The sequence below is a fragment of the Gossypium arboreum genome, chromosome 4 (assembly GCF_025698485.1).
Source record: "Gossypium arboreum isolate Shixiya-1 chromosome 4, ASM2569848v2, whole genome shotgun sequence".
Lineage (NCBI taxonomy): Eukaryota > Viridiplantae > Streptophyta > Magnoliopsida > Malvales > Malvaceae > Gossypium > Gossypium arboreum.
In genome coordinates, this window is record NC_069073.1 from 90,915,889 (window position 1) to 90,934,821 (window position 18,933).

The 18,933-nt window shown below is 37.4% G+C and overlaps 1 protein-coding gene across 2 annotated transcripts; it reads right to left on the reverse strand.

Annotated features, from left to right (window-relative positions):
* Nucleotides 1-554: 554 nt before the first annotated feature.
* LOC108473815 (serine/threonine-protein kinase CTR1-like) lies at nt 555-10,349 on the reverse strand. Of its 2 annotated transcripts, none has more exons than XM_053027365.1 (16): nt 9,224-10,349; nt 7,950-8,251; nt 7,714-7,858; nt 7,472-7,575; nt 6,901-7,109; nt 5,787-6,206; nt 5,628-5,668; nt 4,828-4,896; nt 4,616-4,716; nt 4,397-4,481; nt 4,185-4,283; nt 3,446-3,514; nt 3,208-3,339; nt 2,705-2,799; nt 2,419-2,623; nt 555-924 (listed from the first exon to the last, which is right to left on the reverse strand). In XM_053027365.1, the coding sequence occupies exons 1-15, from the start codon at nt 9,797-9,799 to the stop codon at nt 2,515-2,517; spliced, it is 2,556 nt and encodes an 851-aa protein (XP_052883325.1). In that variant the 5' UTR covers nt 9,800-10,349; the 3' UTR covers nt 555-924; nt 2,419-2,514. The 2 variants fall into 2 exon arrangements, with proteins under 2 accessions (XP_052883325.1, XP_052883324.1); XM_053027364.1 differs by having other exon boundaries at nt 555-929.
* Between the last annotated feature and the right edge of the window lie 8,584 nt (nt 10,350-18,933).

An 18,933-nucleotide genomic window follows, 5' to 3' on the forward strand; every position in this document is an offset into this window, starting at 1 on the left:
AATTAAAGTTATTATTTAAGAATTTGATTTTTCATTTGATACTATTATTAGTGGTGAATGAGTGGTCGTGCATACTAGCACTATATTAACTTTTCAAAGTTGACTTACTAATATAGACTTTATCACTAAAATCAAAATAAATTTGAATTAAAATTTAAAATTGAATTTGTTAACGTATATACGAATTTGTTATTACATGTGAATATGAATTTGGTATGCTACTAGGGTGAATTATGAAACCATATCTTGCTACTAGGGTAAAAGTGATCATAGCCTTATACATACATATGAACCTTGCTACGTTTTGGATCCTGCCACCGGAACAAATACAATGGTAGTACATGCTAGTATTGCACTTTTTAACTTTTTCAAGGTGAAAATCATGAAAATAGGAGCTTACCAATAAGGTAAAGAATAATTATTGCCTAACAAATTTAATTTTAAATTTGATTATGTATGTAAATAGGCTTATAAATTAGTAAACTATATGTTTCTGTATGTGTGTTGAGTTTAAATAAGCTTATGAATGAGTATACTCCCAAGTCCTAACCATATGCTTTAAGAGTTACTACAATTGCAACTTCAAAGGAAACACCAAAAAAAAAAATTCAAACAGTTATGGTAGTTACATAATTCTCTCAAAAAGTGGGCATATGCTACCCCATAAACTCCCCCTTTCTCAAGCCTCAAGTTCTCAGTTACGCTGCTTCTCATTCAACTAATTTCAGTTACAATCTTTACTTACAAAATTACGAGAGACAAGACGATATAATACAACTTTTTTCCCGTAATTGCACCTGAAAATTGAATCATCTTTTGGCAAATACAGAATTGACAACAACCCTTTCGACCTTAAGTCTATGTTAAAAATCAGAGGTCCCAATTGGCCATATGAGAAAAAAAAAAAAGAAGACATTTACAACACTGTTCTGCAAAGAATCAGCCGAATGCATGTATCAGTGAACTAAACAATGGAGTTAAGACAATAATTCTAACAAACAATGAAAGAGAACATGCATATCTGCAACCAGCAGATGCATGTCCATTTGCATTTTCACACAGGTTGATGAGCAACATAGAAACAAACATGGCAAATGTTTGACCAAATGCATACCCTCTAGCTTTTCTGATTGCAAAAGAACTTTAAAAGTGTGTTTGGTTGGGTGGAAAAGTAGAAGGATGGGAGGAGAAAATTGAAAAGTGAAAAGAAAATAAATTTTGAATGTACTTGGTAGGAATGAAAAATGAGAGGAAAGAAATAAAAGAGATGATCATTTTCCATCCTAATGCATAAAAACTAATCATTCCAATGAGAGAAAATAAGAGGGGTATCATAGTTGAAAATTATGCCTTTTCAAATGTTTTATTTTCTTTCCTTTTATTTTTCAACTCTACCAAGCAATGGAATTTCTTTCCATTTTTCCATTTTTCCTACTAAGCACACCTATAGAAAGAACAATAATGTTTTCTATCCTTTCCACTCTACCAAACAAAGCCTAAGGGTGTACTTGGTTGGGAGGAAAATTGGAAAGAAAAATAAATTTGGAGTATGCTTGGTAGGGAAGAAAACTGAAACAAAAGAAATAGGAGGGGGGATCATTTTTCATCATAATGCATAAAAACCAATTCTTCCAAATTGAAATGATGAGAGAAGAGAAAATGGGAGAGAACTGAATATTAGTTCAAAATTATGCATTTTTCAAATGTTTTATTTTTCTTTTCAAGTTTCAACTCTACCAAGCAATGGGGGAAAGAAAATTACTTTAATTTCCATTTTTTCATCTTTCCTACTAAGCACACCTATAGAAAGAAAATTTATGTTTTCTATCTTTCTTTCCACTCTACCGAACAAAGCCTGAGAGTGTTTGGTTGGGTGGAAAAGTGGAAGGATGGGAGGAGAGAGTGAAAAAGTGGAAAGAAAATAAGTTTGAAGTGTGCTTGGTAGGGAAAAGAAGTGAGATGAAAGAAAATAGGAGAGATCATTTTCTATCATAATACATAAAAACCAATCCTTCCAAATTGAAATGATGAGAGGAGAGAAAATGGAAGAGAAGTGTAGTTTTTTCAAAATTATGCATTTTTTAAATGTTTTATTTTCTTTACTTTCAATCAACTCTACCAAGCAATGGAGGGAAAAGAAATACTTTTCCTTTGCATTTTTCCATATTTCCTACCGAGCACACCTATGGAAAGAAAAAATATATTTTCCATCTTTCTATTTTTCCACTCCTTTAAATTTCCATCTTTTCAGTTTTCTTTTCACTCTACCAAGCAAAGACAAAAGGAAAAGAGATGAAAAAAAACATAAACAACTTTCTCAAGGAGAATTCCACCAGGATTCAACTATCAAAAGGAATCATAAAGTGTATAGCATGTCATGTTAGTAACTTTGAAAGTGAAGCATTCAGAAGAGCATACCTTAAATTATTTATCAGCATGTACCCTTGTGAAGCATATAATGTTAAAAAGAATAATGTAGTATGTGCATGGAGGCTTTGCTGGAGTTCCAACCATTCAGGCAAGCAGTGGCATGTCAGGATGCCCTTGTTGAGGGGTGGTAGGTTTAATCAGTGATTTCAACCGTTCCATGATATTTGAAAATGAAGGACGCTTCCAAGGCTCACTACATTATATTAAAAAATTAGTATGATAACAGGAAGATTTGCTTAACAAGCACCATGTAAGAAAAGAATGAAAAACTTACTTGGCCCAGCAATCCTCAATAATGGCAGCCACTTGAGGATTCAAATCACGTGGAATATCAAGCCTTTTTCCCCTGAAACCAACAGCTGCTACAACCTACGAGGCAGTTTCACATTCAGTTGTGATTGTTAGAAATTTACCTCCAGAAGGATATCTTAGCATGATAATTTCGCGCATTCTGCAATGAACTTCATACTGTTTCCAGCGGCACAAAACTTGACGTTCAAGCATAAAGATATCCAAGAGTACATCTTTCAGTTTACATTCAAGCATGCCATCTATAGTTCACACTCTACAACACCATTCATGGTGCTAATAAAATTGGTTTGTTTATAAGAAATTTCTTATTCTTATTCCAACCAACTAGGAAACAATAAAGTTAGGGAAAACCAAAAATTTCCTTTTAACAAAGATTTCAGGATGCTACTTGCCAAACTCATAAAAGCTAGATGATCAGCAAAATGAGATATCAGCAGGTCCAAGATTTAAAATGTCATAACAAACCTGTGCTGGATTTAAGTTGCCCCATGGTTGCTGCAATGTTGCAACCTCCCACAAAATTACACCAAAACTGTATACATCAGACTTCTCGTTTGATGGCTCATCGCGAAGAACTTCTGGAGCCATCCACTCAGGCTTATTTAAAAAATATAGAGAGTTTAGTATCATGCAGCAAAAACAGTGACCTATGGCAACTCAAATAGAAATACCAAGGGCATTGTTAAGAACTAGTATAACTTACAGTTCCAGCTGCCGACTTGGATGAAAGAAATGTGTTTGCCTTCAACCGAGAAAGCCCAAAATCACAAACCTGAATGTACAGAACGGGCAGTGTGAGGATGATTTATGAGAAGTAACAAAAAAAAAAGTACAAGAACTATGAAACTGCTTCACTATTCTCCACAAGTTACAACAGAGCAAAAAAACTTGCAAGCCATGAATGAGACACTGTATTGACATGGACATCAGCAAACATAGTAAAATCACATCATCATAACTGCAGCAAATTCACCATAAAGAATGTAACAGCAAGCAGGAGTCCATGAAATAGTGTAACACATCTACTTTTCCTCAGTCAGAACTCAAGAGATATCAAGTTTTAACCCACAGACAGTCAAACATGCCCAAAACTGGAAAAAATAATTGGAAAAATGATTCATTAATAAGTTACAAACAAGGCAGAAAATTATACTAAAATGAACGAAGTTGACTCCATCCATATACAGTGCCAGATACACAGAAAACTACTTGGTAACTGTTATCAACTGTTTACCCATGGCTATATCTAACATTTGTAAAGGCATAACACGGGTTAAGGCCAATCTAGATTCCACTATCCAAAAAGGTCAAGCACTTAGCATTTCGTCCATGCAAATTTAAGTAAATAGAAATGGCAAAATATTTATGTTTATTATCACTGGACCATTAGGTGAAAAAATTATACTCTTTGGGTCACAGCAGCAAAACATTCAGGATCTTACCTTGACTGTATATTTTTTATCAACTAACAGATTGGGAGACTTCAAATCTCTATGAACAATAGGGGGATTGTGTCTATGAAGATAATTCATTCCCTTTGCCTGCGTGTAAAAAAAAGTGGTTATTTAGGCCAAAACAATGTACAAATTAAGGATACCATGAGACTTTGGGAAAAGAAAAAAGCAAAAAGAAAGTAAGTCCTTTGAATACCCACCACATCATAAGCCATACTCAACCGCCGCCTCTCATCCAACACCTCCCTCACACCAGGCTTATGCAAAAGCCTAAACAAGCTACCTCTGCAAGAATAACAATTCAACCTCCAACATGATTTCAGTCTTATGTAGAAGACATGAACTTTTCCCTTCTTTCATCTTCTTTTTCAAATGCAAAGGTATTTAAAAGAAATGTAGAAGATGCAGTAACAACAGACCTTGATAAGTATTCTGTCACTATAGACAAGTTTGGGGGCTGTGTGACTGCTCCCATAAAAAGAACAATGTTTGGATGACGTAGACGTTTCATTATTGCAACCTAACAAAATATTGGGGTGAAATTACACGTCATATCAAAAACATGAATGTATAATTAATATTTTCTTAGTCTCACGAACAAAGTCTGTTCCAATTGTCAGCCAATTCATACCTCCCTCAAAAATTCTTTGAAGCGTTCAGCATACAAGTCTTGTTCCATGAGAATTTTTACAGCAACATCCTGTATTTAAAAATAATGTTTATTTGGATTTAGAGGAATTTTAAATTACACAACCAAAATTTTACCACCATCTAGTTTGTTCTGATCAAAATCTCATGCAATTGAAGAATATTTCAAATACATCAGGAAAACTTATTTACTGAGGAACTCCAGTCCAAAATTGCTGAGTACTTGAAAGTAAAAATATCACCAAAACTGGACCAAATTCCAAAATAAATTAGGATAAAGAAGAAAGTTAACTCTTACAATAAAACAGGCAGGTGAAAGGCGTCTACCAGACATTGACAATTGAAATTATAGGCCTAACCGAAGATTCGTTGCTAAGCAAACTACAAAGTGACCTAACATATACCTTGTACTGTAACCGCATAAAAATCCTGGTTCGCTGCAAGATTTTGTACCTAAAGTTAACTAGTCAAACAACATATCATAGGAAATCTAAAATTCCTTAATCATACCCTGAACTCCTAAACAAATGCTGCAACTTCACAGTAATAGGGCACATCGTTACTGAATCTATCTGCTTTCATTTGTCAAATATAGATGAATATGTTACATTTTCTGATTCCCAAGGAATAGCGCAAGCAAAATAGGCATCAAAATCTCAATAAGACAGCTAGAATTTTGAAACAACCAGATGTCCATGAACAATATGGCACAGCAGATATCAAATATAAAACTTCCATAATATTTAACTTTAACAATAAGAACATAATCAAAAGGATTCTTACCGAGCCATTCCATTCAGCACGATGGACAGTTCCAAAAGAACCTGAAAAGAACAAAGTATAAAATCTAAGTAAACTAGTAGAACCAACAACCACATGGATTATGAGCACAAAAGAGGGTCTCTATACAGTAATAATCCTCAAAAAAGGACCAGAAAATACCTGCACCAATTCTCTCTCTTAACACAAGATCACTCCATGGAATATCCAAATCATCAACTTCAAGGGCAAGTTCCCTACTTGGTTTGCCAGGTAGAAGCTGACTGCCCTCAGTAAACTTTGAATCCTTAGTCGCATCCCCAATTGGTTCTGACAAGACTACTACTGGGACATCCCTATGTCCTATCGGAGAGATGCGTTTTAAAGAATCTTTAATAATGTTCTTTGAGTGTACTATAGGCTGAGAATACTGGGAATCTCTATCATGAGAAGCTGGTCGAGCAATGTTAGGAGGTACGGGCAACTGTGAGATACCATCCATGTTACTTGAGATCTGCCCAAGCTTATTTCTCTCTGTGCCAATCTTATCAAGTTTCTTGGGATAAAGAGAGAATCCAAAATTTTCCTCGTCTGTAGTAGTACCTGAAATGGCAAACAACTATAGCTTACATGCACACCAGATGAATACAGAACCAGAAGCTGAACCGCATAAATTTAATATAGTTTTGACTGAATCCCTAGTGAAGGCATCATTTTTTAAGTCACAAACATTGTTCATAAACACAGCTTGGTGTTCATAAACAAAATTTTAATGTATTAAAAATATATAGAAATGCAGCCTCAACAATGTTATGGAAGTGCAACCAACAACAAGAAGCAATTGAAAAATATGTATTTATTAATGCCTGTTCACATAAAAACTCCCAGTCACTTTATGGGTTTTCCCCAGCATTGCAAAGCAATATTTAAGACAATGCCTTGAATCAGGCTCTAGGACAAAATTTTCAACCGAAGCCGACGCCAAAAATTTCGGTAGAAAATTCATAAGGAACTGTTAAAATAGAGCACAGTTACTGGCAGAGAAGTATCATCTATCACTTTCATCAGTGAAGAAGCAGTATATATATATAATAAACTTCAAACAGTGCACTCAATCTTTAACCTACAGCATACCAGTCAAGGCACTTCACCAAATATGAAAAATCTTTCTGCATTCCCTAGCAGATGATTAAAAGAAACTACATACTTTAGGCTGATTGAAAGGCTATAGGCTAAAATCTAGAAGCAAACAAAATGGCATTCATTATAAAGATGGTTACTGAAACAGAAACTTTACCTGCTTGAGCAACATCAAATACAAGATTAAGCGATTCATGGTCTGAAAAGTACTGTTTGGCCAATGACCTGAAATCAGTGGCAGCCACAGCTGGTTTGAGACGTGGAAAATGCAATGGGGAAGAAATTGAGATGGAAGATGGACCATTGAGCAAGGAATCGGGATCACATAAGTAACCTGGGTTCCCAATTAAATCAACAAGATACTCCCTGGATTCACAAAGGCTGGCTTGGTGAGATTTTTTGTGCATTCAGCAAATATTTCACCAAGATAACTTAAAATTTTTTTCACAAAGCATAAACCAAAATGGGAAGAAGAACCATAATAAATAAATGCACAGCCACCATATAAGTGAAGTAAAAAAATTGAGTTTCTGCATGACAACAATTAAAAATTGCTGGATTTGCTTTTTCAGCAGAATATTGCCATTCAAAAACAAATCACACCAAAAAGGAACCAGAATTATTGAGAGAGAGAGGGAGAAAGAGAGAGAGAGGGAGGGAGGGGGGGGGAGAATAAATCAAAAACAAATTTAAGCAAAAAGAAAATACCATGGAGATTATTAAGTTACCTGTCAAGTCCAAAACGGACAAGGCAGGAGGAAGCATCATCTCTTTTACAATATTTGCAGCCCTTCGCAATTCGACATGGTAGATCAATAGTGTCAGCTAGTACCTGCATAAATTAGTTGAACTGTGAATGAATCCTCATCCCTTCAAGGAAGTCATATGATGCTAACTATAATTAACTCCAAAAATACTTTCTATTAACATCAGATGTGAAATTAAAACACCATAAAATGTTAGACCATACTTTGAACAGTAGAGCTCGATGTCTGCAAAGGCCAACAGATAGGCTTCCTATAGGAACCACAACTGAACCTAAGCAATCTTTTAAATTGTCACTGCACTGCCTCCAAAAGGAAACTAAATCATCCTCTCCGGTAGTGAATGAACCCCTTGGGAAAGCAAGAAAACAATTCATCACCAATGTAAGACAAAACTGCATGAATGTTGAAAATTTGTGCATTCATAGTTTAGACGACTCACCCCATGCGAGAGCAGACAAGCTGAGCTAACTGATCGACAACTTCTTTTGTGGTTATGCAGCTACAAGAAATATTGTGGACTCTATTTTGGAGTTCCTTTAAGCTGGGATCACTTCTTCGGTCAACCAATATCACTTCTAGTGGCGAATCAACATTAGGATCAACAGATCTTAGAGATTCAATCGATGGAATTCGACCATGTTCATGCAGATCAGTGCACAAAGTCCAGGCATATGAATTCACTCCATGAATTAAATAGAAACCATCAGGAACTTTGTCGAAATATGATAAGCAGCCATTAACCTGATGCACATAACAGTGATACTTGAATATCCAGGTATCTTAACTAACTTCCCAAACTATGCATGAGTATTTTAGATGCTAGGCTACTTTTGTACTCCTATGCAACCACATTGACAGTAAATAACATAGGTAAAAATATAGATGCACTCAGCAACAACTACCACAGCAATCACCATAACAATATAAGTTGCATATCCCTTTTCACGTACACCTATTCTTGAGAAGACATCTTTACCCAAGTCTATCTAGAACAGTGCTTTTCTCACTTGAACATTTCAACCTCTAAACGTTAATATTTCTCTAAATAGCATGCTTGAAATCTACTAGAAAGTTGAACATTTTTTACTATCTGGTTGGTGAACAGAATCCCCACCTTGATTATACAAGTAAACAACAAAGAAGGAAAATAAGAGTGAGTAATCATTTCACGTATATTTTAAGTTGCAAATGATTTTTGTAAAGACAAGTATGATTCTTTAGTAGATACACACACCATTCATACCACACCCATCCACTTAGGAATAACTCAACTACAATTGAAGCGGCACTAACATTGGTGCTCCGACATTTTGATCATGAAACTAAGCAACTTCCACCTTCTTATAATGTTCATTTTTTTTATCTAAATTGTAAGCAACAAATATTTTCCAAAATGACAATAGATCATCCTCTCCCCAAAGTCAAAATTGAACTAACCCTAAACAAATTGAAAAATAGAGGTAAAGCGGACTAACTTTTCACATCCTATCCTATGCACTATTCAGGGTTCACAACTCAAGCTCAGAAACGCTCATCATCCAGTTTATCTCACGAAAAATCTTTAAATATCTAAAAACGAATTCCATTCCCTATAACACTTATTATATTCACCTATACATATTTCTTCAATCTCCTGGTGTTACTGAGCATTGAGCGTATAAGCTCAGTGTCAACGAACAAAAAATAAAATAATTTCCAAGAAAACTTTCTTACCCAGAACCGATGGGAAACTGTCTCCGCAGAGCTAGAACTAGCCGACCGGATTGCGGAATCATCCGGAACCGGATCCAAAAAGTTCGGATCATCAGCACAGGTAGCTTCCGACGAAAGCCTCAAAGCCAACGCCAACTGCAACTGATAACTCTCCTCCGTTTGCTGCGCCCAGCTTTTCCCCGACGAGGAACCACCAATTTTCGTTCTCAAATCCCCATGCCTAAAGCTCCCATTGTGACCGTACACGAATGAATCAATCTCGTTCGCCGCCGTCGTTGAAAGGTTCGGCACATAATAATCTCCCGATAACGAGCTCTCACCGAAGCTACTCCCGCTCGATTGCCGTTGATGACCGACTGATGAAGCATAAGTATTCGTTCCTCCTACGCCGCCGATACGACTCGCTTGCTGCTGGTTCTGACTCTGATTCTGATCCCAATCGAATAAACCTCTCTCTGATTTCACTTTACTGACTTTATTACTCGTAGCTTCGCTCGAAAGCGAATACACGGAGTACTGGTCGTCAGGATACTGACTCAGTAGAGAATAGTTGGATCTTCGACTGGGCATTTCCATTGATAACCTCTAAAGAAAATCGCTGATCACAAAACCTTTTGAACTCTAAGAACCGCCATTGCTGAAGATATCAAGCTTTTTAACCTCTTTTTTCCTCTCTCCCTCTATAATTTGTTTTCCTTTTCATAAACTTCTTTTTCCTCCTTTTCTTCTCTTTCCAGAATCCGAGTTGTGGGAAAGAAACCAAAGAAAAAAAGCGATCCCAGATTCCCAGTTTTATTTGGTCGCCTAATCGTAATATTCTCCTCGTTTCCTTTTGCTTTGCTTTTCCGGGAAAAATCGGATTTCTGGTTCAAACTTCAAACGCTGATTGGATGATATTCTTTTTTCATTTTTCTATAATTTCGCCAAATATATTAAACAAAGGTTTCCTGTTTGGTTTCTGTTTGGTTGGCTGGCTCGATGGCCTAGTGGCGTATGCCTACTCGCTAGTAAATGGGTACATTCCTCCTTTGTAAATAAACATCACGTTACCTCTCACGCGCGTGGCTCCACTTTTCTTTTCCCTGACAAAATAAATATAAATATTTAAGAATTTAGCTTTGGCTGTGTGCATGAACCTGGACCAGATTATTAATTTTATTTATCAAACGTATGTGAAGTTTTACTTTCACTTTTTCATTTTGGTAGTTAAAAATTGGATTCCTTGGTATTTATAAAATTCACATCATTTTCTAAAAATACTAGTTATACATTTCTCTGTTTTTCATGCAATGACGAAATCAAGTGTTCACGGACCTTATTTCAAACAAAATTTGTCTCTATTTATTAATTTATAATATATAAATTCTAAATTCAAGTCTTATCCACTGTACATTATTACTATTATAATAATTTAAATATGTTATAATTTCTTCACAAATAAAAAGAACTAGGCTAAATAACGGCTATAGACCGATTTTATTTTTTAATTAAGTATTTAGATTGATTTTAACTTTATTTAGAGAATTAGGTCAGTTTTAAGAGAGAGAAACGGAAAGTGCATTCAGCTGGGTGTTCTTTCTACACCAATGGCAGTAAAGTGCCACCAACTGGACGCGCTTTCCGTTTCTCTCTCCAGGGTTAGGGGTTTTTTATTTTTTAAGTTAGGGTTTTTATTTTATTAGGGTAAGAAATTAGGGTATTTTGAAAGTGTTCAGGGTTTTCGACTGAAACGACAAAAGTTCTTAGATAGTTTTGAGGAGTCAAAGATATGATAATGCGCCTCAACACACATACATTTCATAAAGTCATGGTGGGATAGGATCATCACCTGAGAAACACATCTTGGGGAAATCAGGTTTTAGGGGCGACAGTGCTTGATACGATCAGGGGTTGAATTCCAAGTGGAGGTCCTAGTCGGCAACTGTGATGCGGTCACAGGTTCGAATATAACCAAGGGTTTGGTGATGGTTGTTACCCGGTCAAGAGTTTAAGCTTTTTGGATACTCGCAAACAATGTCCTATATATACTATACATAAAATTGATGTCATAATCATACGGAAAAACTCTGGGAACTTCCGATGTAATCAACATATTTTTTTCTCTATTTCCAAGCAGCCAGTATCTTGAACATGTCATTTTTTTCGAAGGCTAACACTGAGGTGGACACAAGAGGACTCTTAGGAGGAGAGCGGATGTTCCGACACAGTAGAGATCAAACTCGGGTCGACACAGCAGCGGTTGTAATTATTAATGGGTTGTGTAATAACAACAATTATCGTCGCCTTTTACTGCACCGCAACAACCGCTCCTCTCCTAAGAGTCCTGTTGCATTAACGATGGTGTCGGACTTTGAATAATAAAGAAGGTTAAAGGTACCGATTGCCTAGAAATGGAAAAAAAATTTACACCAATTATAACGAGAAACCCTAGAGTTTTTCCATATGAATATGTCATCAAACTTCTGTATGGTATTTATAAGGCATTATTTTTCGGGTATTCGAAAAGATTGAGCTTGTATGCACGTAACAACAATCAACTGGCTCTCCTGTTATACCCTGATCTATTACCACATAATGACTGTCGATTGATACCTCCACGTTGGCTTCCACCTTTGATCGTAAAAAGCAAAATCACCCTATATGACTTTCCTAGGATAAGCTTCAGAGGCAATAATCTCATCTCGGTATGATATATGAAATGTGTATGGCTCGGAGCGATATCGTATCACTGACGACTCAAGAATACCTCGAATGTAAACCAAATATTTTTAACGAACGAAATTTTTAAGACCAAAAAATGGTTTATAGTGGAGAAATGAAAAGGATTAGAGAGAAATTATATGATTGAGGGATGATGAAGCTTAGTATGTGAGAGCCATTTTATAGCTACAAGTAAAGGTCTTTTTGCAAAGGAAAACCTGAAAAGTGCATTGGAACATATTTTAAACGTGTTGAAGTGTTTAAAGCATCTGAATTATTCGAAGCGTCAGGCTTTTCTACCCCGGGGAATAGGAAATTTGTTAGAGAAAGCTCGCCCTGCTAGGAGGCTCTTTCTAACAAATTTCCTATATTCTGAGGGTGAAAAGACCTTTACGTATGACTGTTGAGCACGTTATGCAGCACCAAATCTCAATGAAATTATATGACTTCTAAACGCATAATTCATAGCATGTATTTGCACCATACATATGCAACGAATGTGTACATTCGTAAACAAAATTCATAGCAAGTATTATTTTTCTCCCTACATAATTCTCTTATAAAAGGGGCATAATTTTTATAATATAAACACGTATCAAGTTAATATCAAATAGAATAACCTTGTATCACAGGTGAGAGTTGTGTGTACTCTTTCAGACAACTATTTACTTTTATTTTTTTTTGCGTTTCTTCATCCAAATTGTGACCAATATTGAAATGAGTCAACAAGTGAATTCTGTTATATACTACGACGGTCAAATCTGTAATACAGAGTTTGGGGTGGTGTTTGTAGGAACGAAGTCCATGGAATTTGCGTTCAATAATACCATTCAAATATGTGAGCTACAAATCAGAATCATGAGGAAAGTTGAATATCGTCCCAAGGAAGAATTACGATGTTACAATGCAGATTTCTTGCATCCGTTGACCCCTATAAGTATGAGCTATTCGATGTGATTAGCAAGACACATCTTGAAACAGTCATATCATCATACATCTCAAGCGAAAATGTTTTTATTAAGTTATATGTTGAGTTCACCAATGGTAATGGATCTTGCCCGTCTTCGACTACCGTCGCGACGAATACGAACACTGAAGCTGAAGTAGGAAGTCATACTACAGGGTTTCGCAGTGGGTTTTCTAGCCTCCTTCAAAGCGACTACTACAATGTTCTCGAAACATTTATAGGCAAACACTCATCAGTCTCCGACATCAATCTAAACTTCAAGGGTCAGTACTAGTCAGGGTATCAGCATAACCCAAATCTAGACACTCGGGCTCGACATTTAATCAGTGCATTCGATTTTAAGATCAACACTGGTTGATATTATGGGGTGGAAGCAATTACACCAGGGAATCATCAACGTACACCAACCATCAACCATTAAATATTTTGGCGAGTAGATGGGTTTATAGGAGAACCGATGACCTACTCCTTTCGACGGGAGCCGACGAGGATACGTCCAACACCCTGCTCAAAAGTGACAATGAAAGCGCGGACGAGGAAAGGGATGCAAGTGAAGAAAAAAGGGTTATGGACACAAACAAGGGAGATAGTCAAAACTTAAGCTAATCTGGCAGTACGGTCCTGATGGTTCAGAAGTGGCACTATTTTCTGAACCGGATCCAATCACAACGAAACCAAAACCTTGCGAGTATGATGATGATGCCTCGGACAATGCTCTGAATCCAAATGTGCAATTCAGGTTGTATGAATCTCTACCCCATATGACGAACATCGATCTATTGGCCAATGGTGGTTTAGAGTTTTGACGGCTTTCGCATTGAACACCTGGTCATTTAAGCACATATCATGATGTACGAGTACTAAAAGTTAGATGGAATACCCCCAAAAAAGATGTTTTTCTTGCTGCACTGAAGCGATACAACATTAAGAATGGCATGAAATACTGTGTCACAAAGTCTTGTTCCGAGAAATTCAAAGGAAAGTGCGCAACAAAAGACGAGAGGTGTAAGTGGAAAATCATGGTGACTTACTGGAAGAAAATCAGGATATGGACGAAAAAGAAATATCTCAGTCCTCATACTTGTGTTGCAATGGGTATAAGTCAGGACCATCTGAGGTTAGACTCAGACATGATTGCTAACATTATTCTACCGATGTTGAAAGCCAGTCCCTAGATTGATATACCAGTATTGGTCGCGAACATATATAGACAGTACCATTACACTCCAACGTATTACAAAGTTTGGGTTGCAAAATAGAAAGCTATGAAAAAGTTGCATCACGGGTGAGAGGGTTCGTATAACTACCTATGGCAATGGTGTCAAGTATTGGATCGATACGTACCAAGTTCCGTAACTGATCTCAAAACACACCCAAGGTACTGCGGAAGTATTCTACTAGTTCTTTTGGACCTTTAAGCAATGTAGAGAGGTATTTCAAACTGCAAGCCTATGGTCCAAATTAACGACATTTGGCTGTACAAAAGGTATCGGCAACGTCTGTTACTTATCAGTACTTAGGACGGTAATTAAAAGATTTTACTTATAGTACTCGTAATAACTCTCGAAGAAACAACAAATGACTGGGATTTCTTCCTGAGCTAGTTGCACCGTCGTATTTTCCCGCAGCCCGACATATGTGTCATATCGAACAGGGAACCCAGAATACTCACGATGATTAATCGTCAATGATCCCTCTAGGATTGTATTCATCACTGGTATTGCATACGACATGTGGGATCCAACTACTATAAAAAAATACCCTTCGGCGACTAAACGAAGTCCAGTCATCGACATGGGTTTGTAGTTCTAACTATGTATTCATTGTACATTGAAAATTCAAATAACGGTTATTTAATTTCACTAACCAGTAACTATTTATCGACAAGTTACGAGCTCGTCCAACATCAATTCTATCAAAAGTTAAACAACTTAAGCACCATTAACGCCTACAGTGCAGCGTATGTTTTGAATATACTGTTTGAATAGTAGACACAGTCGTATGACAAGGGTTTACAATATAGCACATGACGTCAAACTTGGCTGAGTGCATCAATTTAGTACTAAAGGGGACACGTCATTTTTTAGTAACATCAGTTGTCAAAAAGACATACTTTCGACTGGCCATCTTGTTTCCTAAAAGGGAGTCTAGTATGCTGGACAGATAGCAGGCGACGATACATTCTGCAATGACGTGATTCAAGAGATTCGATAAAGTACAGTGAGAGCGAACATGATGTATGTAGTGTGTCACTTGCGTCAGAACCTTATTTTCAAGTCATAGAGTATGTTAGGCCTGACGAAGAAACGTCAAGTGCATCCTATTATGTGAACCTAACGGAAGGGACCTACGATTGTGAGAGATTCCAAGCACTTTAGTTCTCATTGGCATATGTAATTATCGTATGTGGGAACATAAGGATTGAGTACACACCTTATCTCAACGATGTCTACTGACTATGTGACAGCCCAAAATTGACCCTAGTCGGGATGTGGTTTCGGGACCACAAAATCGAGGCATAAAAATAATTTAAAATTTATTTTGATGCCTATGATATGTGTTAATTTGTGTGTGGCATTTTTGATGATTCGATTTAGTGTTATAAAGGTGAATTTCACTAGAAAGGACCTAGTAGTAAACTTTGAAAGTATGATGGGGAAATGTGTGATGACTAGTTGATAATGCATGCAAAAATAAGGATTTGCATGTCAAATTCCCCCTAACATGAAGTGGCCGCCATGACAAGAGGGTATGGGCTAAACATGTCATGAAACATGTTTTGTTGGTGCATTAGGGTGAAATAATAAACAAAGGTGTATGGGTGATAAAAGAATGAAAAAAAATGTGTGTGAGTGTGGTATTCCCCCTTGCCGTGAGTTGAGAAAAAGGAAGAAAAAAAATTGTTGTGTTCATCCTTTCTCATCTTTTGGCGAAAATCATAAGGAGGAAGAAAGGGATTTTTGCTCCATTTTTGGTTTAAGAAGAGAACTAGAAGGAGATTTGGCCATACTTGTACCAAGATTAAGCTCAAGAGCAAAGGGGGACCAAATCTGATAAAAGGAAGGAAAAAGTAGTCGAATAGCCATCGGAATCGTTCGACAACATCCGAGGTAAGTTTTCGAGTATTGGAACTTAGATTTTGATTCGATTGGATGAAGTAATAAGCAATCGAAATTGTGCCATTGTATATGGCCATTGAGCCGAAATGATATTTTTGATTAAGTAAAATGTGCATTAAAGTTTTTATGAAATTGAAACAAAGATGTGAATGAATGTGCGAATTGTGATATCCGGGCTAAGCCCAAGGCAAATGTGCGACCAGTGATATCGGGCTAAGCAGAAGGCAATTATGCGACCAGATATCGGGCTAAGCCCAAGGCAATTGTGCGAACTATGATATCCGGGCTAAACCCAAGGCAATTGTGCGAGTTGTGATATCCGGGTTAAGTCCCAAGGCATTTGTGCGGGTTACCATAATCGGGCTATGTCCCAAGGTGTTTTGAACAGTAGCTATATCCGGATAAACTCCGAAGGTATGTGATTTGAAATTTATAAGCTGCTGGAAAATTTTCAGTTAATGCACTTGTGAAATTCCCAACAACAAGGTATGTTTTGTGTGTGCTTTGCACACTATGAGTAAGTCTTGTATGAATATTCGCTCTAATGATAAATGAGCTATCGGCATTAACTAGGCCGTTATTTGTGTATGAATACAAGAGTTGGGATTGTGAAGTAAGCATGTCTTTGAGAAATTGTGCATATGAATTATTGTTTAGCTACTTGAATGCTATGCTTTGGTTGTGTGTATATTATGGCTCGAAACTTACTAAGCATAAATTGCTTACTCCGTTTCTTTGTTTCTCTGTTTATAGATTTTGCTCGTTAGCGATCGGATTCGGGATCATAGAAGTTGAAGTCAACCACACTATCAAAGCCCCTTTTTGGTACTCCTTTAGTTGAGTTCGGATATGGCATGTATAGGACTACCCTCGGTTGTTTTAAGTACTTGTGATGTATATGTGTACGGCCATGCGAAAATGGTTCGTAATAGTGGAGTATGGAATTAGACCATTTGTGGTTTGTAATTATATTTGGTTTCATGATGTGATTATGGTTTGGAATGAGAGAGTTGGTCACATGATCAGCCATTGGAATGGCTAAATATGATCATATGTGGACCTAAGTATGACTAGACTATAGTTGGTTCATGGGAACTACAATATAGGTAAAGCCTACCTTAAAAACAGATGCTGCCAGCTGCAGTGACGTGGATGTGAAAAATCACCAAAATTTGTAGGAAAGGTGTTAAATAGTGAATAAATTATGTAATCGAACCTTGACGAGTCTATTTTCATATGAAAGTAACTAAACAATCATATGATCAGTATACCGAGAGATATTAAAGTTCTCGTGAGACAGGGCCAGAACGGTTTCTGGGTCCCCTATCGCGACTTTGAAAATTTGCCATAAATTATCCAGAATGAATTAGAAGTCATGCCTTATATGTGCAGATTCCTTTTTGAGTTTAGTTTCATTAGAAAGAAACGGTATCAGTATTGAAACCCTGTACAGAGAGATATTCAAGTTGTAACGCGCGAAGGTCAGTGTAGTCGACCCCTGTAACATGGGCGACTTTAACTAATAAACTGTACCAATTGGCCCGACCAAAAATTCTAGAAATAAATCCATGGATGGATATATGAGTCTAAATTCAGGTAAAATTTACGGAATCAGTTTCCGAGTTGTGAAACTCGAGATATGCTTTTTAAGGCGACAGCGACGCAGTTTTTCAGCTTGCACTGGAATGTCAAATTGGTTGGTGCCATAAGTGGTTTTGGCTTGTTAACCCCTCGTGTCCGACACCGCAGCGGTCTCGGGTTCGGGTGTTACAATTTATTGGTATCGAGCTACGGTTTAGTCGATCCTAGGACTACCGTGATATGTTTGGGGTCTAGCTATACATGCCATTAAGTGATAAATTGATAGTGTGGTGATTTACGACAATTTGAGTTTGTGTTTGTTTATAGCAATGGATCCCGATCCCAACCGAGCAATAGCTGATGATGTGGAGAGTGTGGCGCTGCTCCGCGCAAAGACAGCGCCGGCGGACTCTCAACCTATTGCCAACAATCCGAATGATGAGGCTAAGCAAGCCTTTTATAGTGTGATGAATGATTGGTTTAACCAATACATTCGAACTAACACTACTGTTCCACAACCTCCATTCCCGACTAATGCAACCCCAAGACCTACAATACCTCCGTAGAATGACCAAGTAAGGTCAAGTAAGCCCCAATCGACGAATTGAAAACATGGGGCTCTTGAATTTAAAGCTACGGATAGCGACGATGCCGAGCAAGCTGAATTTTGGTTGGACAACACTATCCGGGTGCTCGATGAGTTATCATGTACACCCGATGAATGCTTAAAGTGTACTATCTCCTTGCTACGCGATTTCGCCTACTATTGGTGGAGTACTCTGACTTTTGTGGTGTCTAGAGAGCAAGTAACTTGGGAGTTCTTCCAAACCGAATTCGAAAGAAGTATATCGATCGAGATTTATGGACCAAAAGCGAAAGGAATTCTTTGATCTTAAGCAAGGTTCCATGTCGGTTCTGACTACGAACGAAAATTTGCGAGGCTTAGCCAGATGCTGCTGAGTGCATTTCTTGAAAGTGTGATGTGTAAACGCTCAAGATGGACTGAACGATGATATAAAGTCAGTATGTTGGCATTTTGGAAATCAGAGTTTGTGGCTCTTGTCGAGCGAAAGCGTGCAAAGCCGAGGAGCTCAATATGGAGAAAAGAAAAGTGAAGTGGGAGAAAGGGAGTTTCGTAAGAGGTCTTGGGAAGCCCTTCCCACGATCATCAAAGAAATTTAGAGATGGCTTAGGCGGTCTAGAGACATTTCGGGCTTTTCTAGACGAGACCGCGATCGACCCCCTATGGGCACGCTGAGTCACTTGATCGCCGGTGTTGGCAATGATCGTCAAGACGAGCGGAGTGCCAATATTGTGGCAAATGGCATTCGGGAGTTGTAGAT